The sequence below is a fragment of the Pan paniscus genome, chromosome 4 (genome assembly GCF_029289425.2).
Source record: "Pan paniscus chromosome 4, NHGRI_mPanPan1-v2.0_pri, whole genome shotgun sequence".
NCBI lineage: Eukaryota > Metazoa > Chordata > Mammalia > Primates > Hominidae > Pan > Pan paniscus.
In genome coordinates this window covers 145919246-145933261 of record NC_073253.2, presented here as the reverse complement: position 1 = coordinate 145933261, position 14016 = coordinate 145919246, and the positions used below count along the sequence as shown (strand labels likewise).

General features: G+C 41.9%; 1 protein-coding gene across 2 annotated transcripts; it reads left to right on the top strand.

Annotated features, from left to right (window-relative positions):
* The first annotated feature begins 3445 nt into the window (after window positions 1-3445).
* RBM22 (RNA binding motif protein 22) lies at window positions 3446-13808 on the top strand. 2 transcript variants are annotated; one of them, XM_055112792.1, is made up of 11 exons: window positions 3446-3659; window positions 3937-4148; window positions 5324-5353; window positions 5964-6096; window positions 7702-7802; window positions 7888-8060; window positions 8888-9088; window positions 10354-10518; window positions 11287-11375; window positions 11568-11699; window positions 12713-13808. In XM_055112792.1, exons 1-11 carry the CDS (start codon window positions 3461-3463, stop codon window positions 12841-12843), a joined length of 1566 nt encoding a protein of 521 aa, XP_054968767.1. In that variant the 5' UTR covers window positions 3446-3460; the 3' UTR covers window positions 12844-13808. The 2 variants fall into 2 exon arrangements, with proteins under 2 accessions (XP_054968767.1, XP_003829060.1); XM_003829012.5 differs by having other exon boundaries at window positions 3487-3659; window positions 4095-4148.
* The last annotated feature ends 208 nt before the right edge of the window (window positions 13809-14016 follow it).

Below are 14016 nucleotides of genomic sequence, written 5' to 3'. Positions count from 1 at the left end.
CCTGTGCTCTCTGAAACATGTGCTGTATCCACTCAGGGTTGAATGGATTAAGGGCGGTGCAAGATGTGCTTTGTTAAACAGCCGCTTGAAGGCAGCATGCTCGTTGAGAGTCATCACCACTCCCTAATCTCAAGTAACCAGGGACACAAACACTGCGGAAGGCCGCAGGGTCCTCTGCCTAGGAAAACCAGAGACCTTTGTTCACTTGTTCATCTGCTGACCTTCCCTCCACTATTGTCCTGTGACCCTGCCAAATCCCCCTCTGCGAGAAACACCCAAGAATGATCAATTAAAAAAAAAAAAAAAAGTATAGCACATACAATTATGTACAGTACACTTGATAATGATGATAAACAACTATGTTACTGGTTTATGTAAAATAAATAAATAAATAAATAAATAAGATGAAAAGCTACATGCCTCCCCCATATGTTGCCCAGTAATTCAGACCCTTCCATTAAACCAGCAAACCTTTTTCATTTACAATCTCATTGGACATGTTTGGTATTCCAGTGCTATGATCACTTAGCTTCAATCTTTGTACCACAGATAGGTATCGAAGATGTTATATGGCATATAGAGGCCATAACGAATTACACCCAAAGGCCCTAAATGGTAGCTGCATGAGTACCTCTTTGCTAAGCAATGAGGTCATGCTTATGAGGAAAGCTGTGTTGCAAAACTATGTGGCTTTAGATATACTCATGGCAGCACAAGGGGAACCTGTGCCACCGTAAAAACTGAATGTTGTGTGTATATTCCAGATGAATCAAAGAACATAACCTGACTTATGACCAGTATGAAAACCCAGATAATCAACTGTCAGATCCAAAACCCTCACTAATCCATTGCTTGAGTGGTTGGTTTGGATCCTGGGGAATTTAGTGGCAGAAGCTATTGCTTATAATAGAAGGAATAATTTATGTTCTGTCCTGTTTCTGCTTACAATGTTGTTATAGTACGTGTTTGCAAATAAGTCAATATGCAACCGAAAGGGCTAAGGTAATGATTGCCCAGAGAATTGCTTTAATTGAGGAGGCAGTAATATAATAAAGCTTGACCCAGCTTCCAGGTTTGCTTTCCTTTTGTTGCTATAAATCTGGCCTAGTCCCTATATATATTTTTTCATCTCTTTTCTTTTTTCCTTTCTAGGAAAGTAAAATTCCTCACTAGGAATTTCCTTGTGGGCAAAATATGGGGGAGGCATGTAGCTTTCCATCTTGTAGCCATCTTATTTAGGAACCAAAAGCGGGAGGCAGGTTTGTGTGACCCACTTCCCAGCTTGACTTTTCCCTTTGGCTTAATGAGTCTGGGGTCCCAAGATTTAATTTCCTTTCACATTTCCCCCTTTTTTTCTTTAACATCTTTTGGAGAAAGCATTTTAAAAGGAATATGTGTTCCTGGCCTCAGTTCGCTTTTTCCTCCTTTTTTGAGCTGGTTTCTTGTCGCTAGGATGGTTTATTCCAGGAAATTCAGGTCTCACGTTGCTAGGAAGTCTCATTCCTAGGAAGTCATGTTCCATGTTGCTAGGAAGGCTCATTCCTAGAAGTCATGTCCCACAAAGATTAAAAAATAAATTGGGGGAGGAAAGAGGGAAAAAGGAAGGAAAGGAGATGATTCTGAGGGCTCCAGACTTAAAGGAGAAAAGGGTCCTATCTCTTTTCTCTTAATGTTAAATGTTATTTTGTTTGTGGAATGTTCACTCTATAATATATATGTTGATTAAGTATACCATTATGCATGATTTGCAATATTGATTGACCTGTGGAGTGCCTTGAGCCTGTGTGTCCAAGACTCTGAGTGCTGAGTGAGTGGGAAGTACTAAGGAGAATTGCTTTCTTGGAAACTCCATGTAGTTCGTGGCTTTTGTGATTGAAATAGCATCAGTAAAAGTCTGGCATTGTGGAAAAACACAAATGTATGTGGACTCTGTTATTTCTGACCTTGCACTCCTCACAAGGCACGTGAAATTGGAGTCACAGATGTAGAAACCAGGCAGAAGACAGTCTGAAGAGATGATACTTGAGAATTTTCCAAATATAATAAAAGACAACAAATCACAGATCCAAGAAGCTCAGATAAACCCAAGGACTTTCTTATAAAGGAAAAGATATACTTACCATATGATCAAATAATCTCACTCTAAGGCATTTACACAAGCAAAACGAAAACCAATATCCATACAACGATCTGTATGTGAATGTTTATAATGGTTTTATTTATATTCACTAAAATCTGGGAACAACCCAAATATCCAGCAACTGGCAAGTGAATTGTATGATATATCCATACAATGGAATTCTACTCAGTAATACAAAGGAAGAAATTATTGATACATGTAATAATATGGATGAATCTCAACTACAAAATACTAAGTGAAAAAATATCAGATCCAAAAGGATATATAGGATTCCACTTATGTGACATTCTGGAAAAGGCAAAACTAGGGACAGAACACAAATTAGTGACTGCCATGGTTTGAGTATGGGATAAGTGGACTAACTACAGAAACAAGGGAACTTTGGGGATGACAGACAATTCCACATTTGACTGTAAGTGAATGTATGTACAAAATTCAAAACTAAAAAGGATAAAACTTTATGTAAATTGTACTTTAAATCAACCTTTTTTTTAATGAGGTGATTTAAATAAATGTGTTAGGTAGCTTGATGACACGATAAGTATGAAAGTGGTACCAGAATGGCTTGAAACTCATAAAATATTGGCAGAGTGGTTATGAGTTATTCCAAAAATCAAATAATGCATATGTTGATTCGTAAGACTCTTGTCATTTCAGAAGCTGGAAATGAAACAGTACTAATGAATTTGTGGCTTCACCACTTTTTAGCTCCACAACCAGGAGCTATATCAGGAGAGATTAGGTTAATCTCTCTAAACCTGTTTTCTTTTCTATAAAAGAGGGATCATCATACTTGCCTACAGGGTAGAGTTACCAGATAAAATACAGGACGATTGGTTAAGTGATGTGAATTTCAGGTCAACCACGAATCCTACTTTAGGACAAGTAGGTACCATATATATTTATAATTAAAAAGCGATTCGCGGTTAATCTGAAATTCAACTTTAGACGTTCTGTAATTCGTGCGTGTGTGTGTGTGCATGTGCGTGTGTGAGTGACAGAGAGAGAGAGAGACAGAATCAGAATCTGGCAGCCCTACAGAGAGCCCTACAGAGAGGTTATGAGAATAAATAAGAACTGGAACCGCAAGACGTTCGCCCAGAGTTTGGCATAATAAGCGCCTCAGTGGTAGCGAACGCTATTTTAACCCCAGCCTCTGATGCATTACGTCTTCCTTTATTCTTTCGCCCAATTTTTAAATGAATCAACTGTACGTGTGGCCCTTCATTCCAAGCAGGCAAAAACTCGAAGGAAGCATCCAGGTGCATTATACCAGGACCCCAATTGTTAAGCTTAGAAATTCCAAGAGCGGGCGACGTCATGACGCAAAGGCCCCGCCCCGGAAGAAGCCCTAGACGCGTAAATAAGACGCCGACCGGCGCGGCGCTAGCCTCGGGGCTTGACGGGATTGTGGCGGTCCTCTCTCCCAATTCGGAAGCTACAGCTACCTCCGGACGCTCTCAAGATGGCGACCTCTCTGGGTTCCAACACCTACAACAGGCAGAACTGGGAGGATGCGGTGAGTGTGCCTGCCGGAGGAGGATGGAAGGAGGAGGCGAAGCCGCGAACCTTGCAAGCTGGCAGGACAGGGCCTGCGGCGCGGCCGAAGGAATTCCGGGGAGGAGCCAGCGCGGCGGCCTAGCTTGGCCGGAGCAGGAGGGCGGAGGGCGATCCTCCTGCGGGCTTGAAGGGAGGGGGCTTAGCCAGGGTCCCGGGACCAGCACCCTTTCCATCCCTGCCCCCTCCAGCCTATTAGAGCTGGTTTTCTTTTCTCCCGCCGCCTGCCGGAAGTGCAGACAGCGCCCCCTCCCGCGATCGGGTCGTGATGGACTTCGGGTTCCTGCCGTGCGTAGTTCCCCACCCTCGCTTCCCCGCCCCCTCGCCACCCCAAGTGTCATTGAGGTGTCAGGGTCTTCGGAGGATGGTCCTCAACCAGATTTCCCATTTTCACCAGGACTTCCCCATTCTGTGCCAGACATGTCTTGGAGAAAACCCATATATCCGAATGGTGAGTGATTGCGTGTGAAACGAGTTATTCATGTCCTGTCGATGTTGTGGTACTTGCACACTGTGAAGTGTTTCTCTTAGACAAGCAGAAAAAAATGATGCTCTTTTACTAACGCGAAGTGCTGGACGACTTGCAAAGAACTGTCATGTGTATTCTCTTACGAATCCGGTAACACTCCTGTAATGTAGGGGTAATAACGATAGCTAGTATTTGTTGAGCATTTACCTAGGAAATAGGTCTGTTGACCGGAAGGTAGAGCGTTTGTGTCTTTTCATACAATAGTAAGGAATGGAGCTGGGATTTAAGTTCAGATATTCTGGCTCTAGGAATGTCAGCATGATAGGAGGAGAACCAGAACTAGAAACTAGGTTTCCTGAATCCTGGTCAAATGCCTTTTGGCCAGTGTACTTTATCTCTTTAAAGTAAGCATTCCCCCTTTGTTACAAACTAGGGTAAAATTAGAACCAGTTAACAATAATAAGGTTAGGGCTGTATTATTGTGTAGTCGTAGAGGTGTTGATATGTTAGTATGTTCACGATGTTTGAATGGTTCAAGATGTTTGAATAGTTCTGTTTAAACAGAACATTTACTATATTCCGGGCATTGGCACAGGACAAGTCTACAGTAGCTACCTTTTGACTAAACTTTGTAAAGTGGGCGGGCCACAGCTGTATCCTCTCTGATTTAGGGATTGTGGAAAGCATTAGGAATGTTAGTTCTTGGGAGTGAACTTGGGAGCCAAAAATGAACCTAAGAGTTGTGGCTGTGGAAAGACACTCACTTACCTAGCATTAGATGCATATACTCTATTTTTTTTTTCTGTAGAGACAGCATCTCGCTATGTTGCCCAGGCTAGTCTGGAACTCCTGGGCTCAAGCAATCCTTCCACCTTGGCCTCTCAAAGTGTTGGGATTACAGGCGTGAGCCACTGCCACCCAGCCCAGATCCATATACTCTTGAGATGTTATCACTTAGAATATGTTGTTATAGTATGTTCCCTACCCTCTTCCCAAAAAAGGTTGGGTTTTGGTTTTTGTTGTTGTTGCTGTTTTTCTCTCTCTAGGATGCCAGGGATTTCCAGACACATTTCTTGGGTTATGTTTAAGGAAAGAGTAGACATCTGGCTTTTTTCTTTCTGTAACTCCAGTTCTTTTCTATTTTTTTTCTATTATAGACCAAAGAAAAGTATGGGAAGGAATGCAAAGTAAGTATGTCTGTTAAAGAGTAATGATTTCTGTTTCATTTTTCTTTTCTCTACCAAATTAGCCTTCAGCTTACTAAGTTTTGAGGTCTTCCAGTAAAAATCAGTGCTATACAACTTTTTATGTATTACTGATATATTCATTGGCTGGCAACTGTTTATGTGGGAGGTAAGAAAATGAACCCTCTAATGTAGAGATTCTTATGGTGTCAGTGGATGGGCGCTGGAGGAGTTTGTACACCAGGTGGTGTATGACTGTCCACTCGAGCATTTTAGCTGAGGAGGAAGGTCATTCTTGTCAGAAGCTTCTCAAAAAATTACATGACACTCCCCACTCCCCCTAAAAAAGATTAAGGTTCAGATTATTATTGGTGCTTAGCTCTAGGATGGGAAGAACTTTGACCCTTTGGCTATTTCATTTCTGTACTCTGAATTTTTGCTGGAGAAGGATGCTGAAAATTGTATTGAAACATCAAATCAACTAGATGATTGCTAAGGTCTCTTCTAAATCCTACATTCAGGGATCCTTTTTTGAATGCCCCGTTGTTATCAGATCTCCAGATTGCCCAGATCAGGACCATTGACATTCTATGGCTCTTGCTTTGTGTTCCAGATCTGTGCCAGGCCATTCACAGTGTTTCGCTGGTGCCCTGGAGTCCGCATGCGTTTCAAGAAGACTGAAGTGTGCCAAACCTGCAGTAAATTGAAGAATGTCTGTCAGACCTGCCTCTTAGACCTAGAGTATGGTATGTTTGACCTGTCCAATAAATCTGAAAGTGTGCAGGTGCCTAAAACTACAAGTCAGTCTTTTGTCTCCCACTTCGCACCCTAGCTCTGGTTCTGATTTCACTTTGGAATGTCTGCCGTGGTCTGCTTTTCCCAGGAAAAGAACCATAATTAGGCCACTCTAGAGTCCTGAACAATAGTAGGAACTTAAGGAAAAGTTGGGAATTAATCAAAAGTGGCCTAAACCTTCATCTCTGTAGCCCAAGTGAGGTAAAAGGCGTTGATCCTATGATAGATAATTTATTTGCCTTAGGCTTCTTTCTTGATCCAGAGCTTTTTTCCACCATCCCAATCAGAAGCTCACAGGGTAATTGTGCTTTATTTTATTTTATTTTTTGAGTTAGGGTCTCACTCTGACACCCAGGCTAGAGTACAGTGGTGTGATCACAGCTCACTGCAACTTCGAACTCCTGGGCTCAAGGGATCCTCTTGCCTCTGCCTCCTGGTATACCACCACACCCAGTGCACGTGTGTGTGTGTGTCACTATTTTGCCCAGGCTGGTTTTGAGCTTCTGGCCTCAAGCAGTCCTCCCACCTTGGCCTCCCAGAGCCACTATAGCCAGCCTAATTGTGCTTTAGACTTTTGTTTCAATTGTGTTGTTAGAACTGATATATTGCTACTGTTTCAGAGTAACTGCTTTTGGGAGTAATTTTTTTTTTAACCATAGGTGACTGTTTTTCAGAAAGATAATTTTTCAACAAGAGTTTTTACTATTAAAGGAAAGGGAAAAATATATGAGTTTATGTATGTTAAGTTCATTAGAGTTACTCTTCTAGTCAGAGTCCTGGCCACATTTTATGTAATATTATTTATGTGTTTGTTAAGGAGGCGTCTGGTCCTGGAGTACAGTGACCCTTAGATGACTGTGACTATCCAGAGGATCTGTAAGACTAACCTAGAAAGAAACCACTTTTACATTTACTTTAAATAAATCATGTTGTAATAAAAACTAGGAGCTAATTTACAGGTTGGATATGACCATGGGCACAGTTTGTTCATCTAAAAATTTTCTTTTATAATTTTTTTGTTTTTTGTTTTTGAGACAGGGTGTCACTCTGTTGCCCAGGCTGGAGTGCAGTGGCATGGTCATGGCTCACTGCAGCCTTAACCTTTCCAAGCTTAGGTGATCCACCTCAGCCTCCTGGGTAGCTAGGACTACAGGTGCATACCACCACACCCAGCTAATTTTTGTATTTTTTGTAGAAATGGGGTTTCACCATGTTGACCAGGCTGGTCTCGAACTCCTGGACTCAAGCTATCTGTCAGCTCCAGCCTTGCAAAGTGCTAGGATTACAGGCATGAGCCACCACACCCAGCCTAAAAGATTTTCTAAAGCATTGATTTCATCAAATTTCCTGACAGTTCAGGAATTTGGACAATTTCTTAGCATGCTGTGTAGCAGAAGTAACCTGATGGTGCTAAAGAGTTTGAATAAAAACATAGTAAAGTCTCTGGTACTAAATAGGAAAGAGGAGAAGGGAAAGATGATGTATTCTGTGTGCATGGTTAGTATGGATATGTTTTAAAATACATCTGAGGTCTTTTTCCTCTTTTTTTGTACCAGGCCTGCCCATCCAGGTTCGTGACGCAGGATTGTCTTTTAAAGACGACATGCCAAAGTCAGATGTCAACAAAGAGTACTATACACAGAATATGGAGAGAGAGGTATGCTGCCACTTTTTGGATAAAAATCCTAATGAATTGACACAGTCTGTATAATTTGTCTTTTGAATTTGTCATCCCCACTTAGATTTCTAACTCTGATGGAACACGGCCAGTTGGCATGCTGGGGAAAGCCACATCTACCAGTGACATGCTGCTCAAACTGGCCCGGACCACACCCTACTACAAAAGGAATCGACCCCACATTTGCTCCTTCTGGGTGAAAGGAGAGTGTAAGAGAGGAGAGGAATGTCCATACAGGCAAGAGCCGAGCCTCATTTTCAGTATTTGCTTTCAGATGATTTCTCATCTAAGAAATGGGAGGTCCTAACTTAAACTGTTTCTGCTTTAAAATCTAAAGGTCATACAACTAATGTGGTATACCTCATGTCTTAGAACTATGAAATTTAGAAGAGCATGAATAAATTGTAGTTTTTACTTACAATTGAGCCTTGGAAACTAAATTGCTATGCCATACAATATAGATGCTGACCCTAAACATTTCTGCCTGAGAAGTAAATCTTCACTGCCATGGTTTAAATGAGTTGACTCTCAATGTATAGGTGAAGTCAAAGTAAGGTCAGACTTCTAAAGGGTGTGTATGTTTTGGTTAAGACTGCCAAGCATCTGGATTAGGAGTTCTTAATTTGGGATTGGTTAACCCCACCCCCTAAAAAATAATGTATGTGCTTTCTCTGGGGTGAGGTCCATAGCTTTAATCAGATTCTCAGTGGAATACAGCACCCCAAATGTGTTAAGAATCATTGACCTAGAGAGGGGTAATCATGTGTCCCTTTCTGGGGGGCGGGAGGGGGTGGATCATGTCAAGAGTATTTATTTATAAGGAAAGTTTGGCATCCTAGATGGCCTAATGGCTTTTAGGAGGCTAGGAATTCCTTCTGTGATACAGTAAATCTCTTGGTATTAGGTCTATTTTGGTAATTATATTTTGGTAGAAACCATAGTGTCTAGTTCAAAAGGCACTTCAGAATATGTATCTAGGACTTTAATATGTAGCTACTCTTGGAAGATAATCATTTTTTCACCTTTGTTTCACCTTTATGCCTTGTTTTTTTCTTGAATCATAGACATGAGAAGCCTACAGATCCAGATGACCCCCTTGCTGATCAGAATATTAAAGATCGTTATTACGGAATCAATGATCCTGTGGCTGACAAGCTTCTAAAGCGGGCTTCAACAATGCCTCGGCTGGACCCACCAGAGGATAAAACTATCACCACACTATATGTTGGTGGTCTAGGTGATACCATTACTGAGACAGATTTAAGGTTTGTGGGTATAAGTTAGAGAGTTATTTTTGCCTTTAACTGCCCTGGAATAATTTATTTGCAAAAGCTGCAAGAATGATCATTCTGTACAAAATACATTTTTCTGTAGTCTCTCTATTGTTAGTATCATGCTGACTGGAATTTTTGTAAAATTGTCCTTTATGGTGCCACAGTAATAATGTGCTTATGTGGCTGGGCACAGTGCCTCATGCCTGTAATCTCAACACTTTGAGAGGATCTCTTGAACCGAGGAGTTTGAGACCAGCCTGAGCAACATAGTGAGACCACATCTCTACTAAGAAATCAAAAAAATTAGCCGGGTGTGGTGGCATGTGCCTGTAGTCCCAGCTGTTTGGGAGGCTGAGGCAGGAGGATTGCTTGAGCTTGGGAGATCAAGGCTGCAGTGAGCTGTGATTGCACCACTGCACTCCAGCCTAAGCAACAGAGTGAGACCCTGTCTCAGAACCAAAGCACAAAGAATGCTTATCCATCCTGGCATATGGTAATAATGACATAGGATTCTATTTGACCTAACAGCCAAGTTTTAAAGGATGGCACGCATCCAAGTATGATGAATTATGTAGAGGAGGGAGAGCTTTGCGATGATAAAACTCTTATGGTTTAAATTGTTGGTTTTTAAAGAGACTGGCATTTGATAAATTTGTGTTATTTTTGGCTTGTATTATGCTTGGCTAGATGAGACATCTGGGCAGATAGTAATGGAAATTACCTCTTCCAAAGAGATAAAGTGGAGAAGAAACTCCTGTATGTTTATAACCTGCCCTTGGTAGCCTGTCTCCATTAAACCCTATCTAAGTGAGCTAGACAACCCCCAGCGGTTGGCAGACTTTCGCTGTAAGAGGCTGGATGGTGAATATTTTAGGCATTGTGGGCCACATGCAGTCTCTGTCACGTATTCTTGTTTTAAACTTTCTTGGCTCATGGGCCTTGAGAGCTATGGTTTGCCAACCCCTTATCTAGGGTTTAGGGTCTTTAAAGAACCTATTAGAACCCTCTCTGCTCCATGGGAAAAAACCCTGAGATGTTTGAGAACCTTTATTTACTCATTATTTTTCTTTCCTTCTCTCAATCAGCAGTACCCACAGTAGGACAAGATATGGGGTGGAGACCTGCGGGTAGTTAGGCAGATAACCTTGGGGCCCACCTGCCTAGTGGTGTGTCAGTGAAAGTTAATCCATTTTCAGTCTCCTGGGAACATCTTTTTTAACTCCCACTTTCATTTTTCTCTGCCTGTTTCCCTTCAGAAATCATTTCTACCAGTTCGGAGAGATCCGGACGATCACTGTTGTGCAGAGACAGCAGTGTGCTTTCATCCAGTTTGCCACACGGCAGGCTGCAGAAGTGGCTGCTGAGAAGTCCTTTAATAAGTTGATTGTAAATGGCCGCAGACTGAATGTGAAATGGGGAAGGTGAGAATTAAACTATTTTTAAGTGACATTTTGCTTAGATTTTTAAGAAACTATTTCATTTTCTGGAGACTAGTAGGCTTTTGGTTAACAGGCTTAAATGAACAGGATCTTTAAAGAGATCTTTCAAAGATCACTCTCTATGTGATACTTGATTCCTGTGGATGTTGGGAGAACCCTGCTTTGGAAATGTATTCAGGGGGTTGGTGTATAATCTACTCCTTTGAAGGTTCATGTTTTTGTGACTAGCTATTATAGGCCAAGTATAATGCCAGGCCATGAAAGGTGAATTTTAGGGTTTATAAATGAATTAGACCTAGATTCTGCCCTTAGAGGCTGATTTTCCAGTGGAGAAGATAAAACAGGGAAGAATCGCTATTTTAAGTTTAAAAGTGATGATTGCATAAGAGAGACACAGGTGAAAGACCCAGTTCAAAGGGGGAACATGTCTCCAACTTGGAACCAGGGAAGAGATGGCTAATAGCAGCATCTGCCTTTGTGGAGCGCTCCCTATGTGGTAAGCACTGTGCTAAACATGTATGTGTTGCCTTTTCTGGTCCTTATGATAGTTCTAGCAGCTTTTGAACCCAGGTCTTTTCTGGTGTCAAAACCTTTGCTCTTGTTCACTGTGCACAGTGGCATTTATGGGAAAAGAGTGTGTGCTGAGGAGGAGGTAGAGCGAAGGAACTCCATTGGACTAGGGAATGTAAGAAGCAGAGGTGTGAGATAAGGTGGGCCAGAGTGCCGGCTGTATGCATGTGTGTTTCCCAGATCCCAGGCAGCCAGAGGAAAAGAAAAAGAGAAAGATGGAACTACAGACTCTGGGATCAAACTGGAACCTGTTCCAGGATTGCCAGGAGGTGAGTGCAGACTCCCTGCTGACTTCAGAAGCTCTTTCTGCCCTGATGTTCCTATTTTGGAAGATGGGACCCAGGTCTGGTTCATGTCGCCGCTCTACTCTCCCAGTAGGACCTCTGAGAATGTAAAGGTGGTAGAAACAGTGTTGCACAATTGTTCTCCCCTCTATGTGTTGACTATTTTCTCTCCTCCAGCTCTTCCTCCTCCTCCTGCGGCAGAAGAAGAAGCCTCTGCCAACTACTTCAACTTGCCCCCAAGTGGTCCTCCAGCTGTGGTGAACATTGCTCTGCCACCGCCCCCTGGCATTGCTCCACCCCCACCCCCAGGTAACTTCCATCTTCCTTCTTAGCCCAGAGAAATCCTTGTGAAAGTTCTGTCTCATAAACCTCACCATCATGTTCAACACATCCAAATCCTGTGAGTTTGCTCTGTAGAAGTCTACAAGTAAAGTTGATCTGTTGGGATTTCTGATATTTTTCTTTCTCCTGCTCTGCCGAGGAGAAGAAAGGGGCCGGTTTTCTAAAGATCCGCGTATATGTGTCAGCAGAGTAAGATTATTAGATTACAAAGATCTATCACCAATTTGTTCCCTTTTCTAAACTAAATGCTAATGGATGCCCTAGAGCACTATTGCCCAGTGTGGGCTGTGAGCGGGTGTCATTTTACAAAGTGTTTATCACCTGTCTGCCACAAGATCAGGAGCTTGTGCCAAAATGTAATCAGTGAACCCCTTCCTTCATTGAGAAAGTCTTGTTACCAAAAAAACCGTCAGATGAACTAAACTGTGCCTGGTCGTATAATTTACATTTTGACTCAAGCTCTTTGTCTTGAGTGGCCAGAAATAGGTGGAGGACTGGCACTTCGTATAGCACTGCTGTAGACAGTGTTAACAGTGGAAGGAAATCACAGGTAGCCAGTTCTCCTGTGGCAGAGAGCCCATACTCTGAAGAGAATCTGGTTTCTGAGCACCCTCCATTCTGGTGTCAAGCATTGAGGTTAATGATGACACAGTCTTTGCCATCAGCCTGATTTCTTTCTTATCTCCCAAATCCTGACTGAATCCTGTCTGGTAGGATTTGGCATGTTGGATACATAGCAGAGACTCAGATGACATACTAGGCGATACCTTGAGTGCTGTGGAGTTTTTTGGACTGTGGGGGAAAGGTTTCTAAAACCAAGGAAATAACAAGTGGAAGTAAGTTTGTGAACTGACATTTGCTTAAGCCCCGTGTCAACCTTGATTTATGTGTAGGTGGTTTTAACCTTAGCAAGATTGAGAGGTTTGAAAGGTTATCAAGGAAACTACCAGCCTAACACATTTGTTCTCTCGTATCTGCAGGTTTTGGGCCACACATGTTCCACCCAATGGGACCACCCCCTCCTTTCATGCGGGCTCCAGGACCAATCCACTATCCTTCTCAGGACCCTCAGAGGATGGGAGCTCATGCTGGAAAACACAGCAGCCCCTAGCACCTTGTCACCACTCTGGGGCTCTGTGGAAGAAAGGGCACTTAAAACTCCCAGTAAATCTTGGAATAAATATATTTTTCCTTCCCTTGTAGTTTCCATGGTAGCTGAATGTGCTCAGATGTGAGCAGTCAGAGACTGACAGCCATGCTTTCCTATACTTGTTCAAAGGATCGATGGACCGTAAATAAGCTGCCATTAACACATCTGGTTACTGCTATAACATGACTAATGAAACCTAATGCCTGTTCCCTTTACCCGTGTGGGGGACAAGCAGATGAGTGAATTGGAATGTCCAGCAGAGTTACCATCCCAATTATATGTTCATTTTGTATATTTTTTGGTCGGGGGAAAAATTGACCTGCAGTAAAAAAAACCTTTGACCATTTTTATGTCCATTGGATATTTTCCTTTTTATCATCTTAAAAAAAAGATAACTAGTACTAATCATTGTAGTGGCCTAAGTGTGATTTAACTCTTTTGAAGTCACACCCTCAGAAAGATGAGTAGAAACCAGCACCAGCACAGCCCAGATCTTTTCTTTCCTCTCCTTTTCCTCATTTATTCCTAAAGGAATCTGACCATTTTACGTCTCTACGGCCCAAAAAAAGACAAAAATAAAAATTCCTTTTTATTCCTGTCAACTGGATGGAAACACAAATTTCATGGAGCTGTGTACCATTGAAGAAACCTGGTGTCTGGCATGAAATTACTGTAAAGAACTTCCTGTAAAACACGTTCTTTAACAAACTGAAATGAAAAGCATTGGAGCGTTTGAATGAAAGACGTGACCTCCTGCTGGGACTCTGATGGTCTTCAGCATTCACCTTCGTGTGTCTTCAGTGTCTCATTGTCATCCCTGCTTCTGTTTGGTCTTAGAGTGTTTGGATATAACTGAATTGTAGATGGTAAAGGAAATTTGATGTGTTTTTTGTTTTTAAATAATTAAAACGGGTCAATTTTTCAAATGTTGTCATGGGTTTATTTCTAGATTCCTCTTTATCCTTTGGTAGCTGAACTCGAGGTCAGTGGAAGTTATTTAATAGAAATGAGTTATATATTGTAAATTTTTTAAATGTTGCTTTAGACTTTTGATTATATCCATTCCGTGATGATTTACTTATTATTTTTTTTTAACCTCAGCCTATTCTTAGGTTGATTGCATGATGATTTAAA

Coding starts and splice junctions, on each gene's coding strand:
- RBM22 (XM_055112792.1), top strand. CDS start 3,461: ATGACGCAAAGGCCCCGCCCCGGAAGAAGCCCTAGACGCGTAAATAAG. Junction 3,660..3,936: donor GGCAGAACTGGGAGGATGCG/GTGAGTGTGCCT, acceptor CCGGAAGTGCAG/ACAGCGCCCCCTCCCGCGAT. Junction 9,089..10,353: donor ATTACTGAGACAGATTTAAG/GTTTGTGGGTAT, acceptor GTTTCCCTTCAG/AAATCATTTCTACCAGTTCG.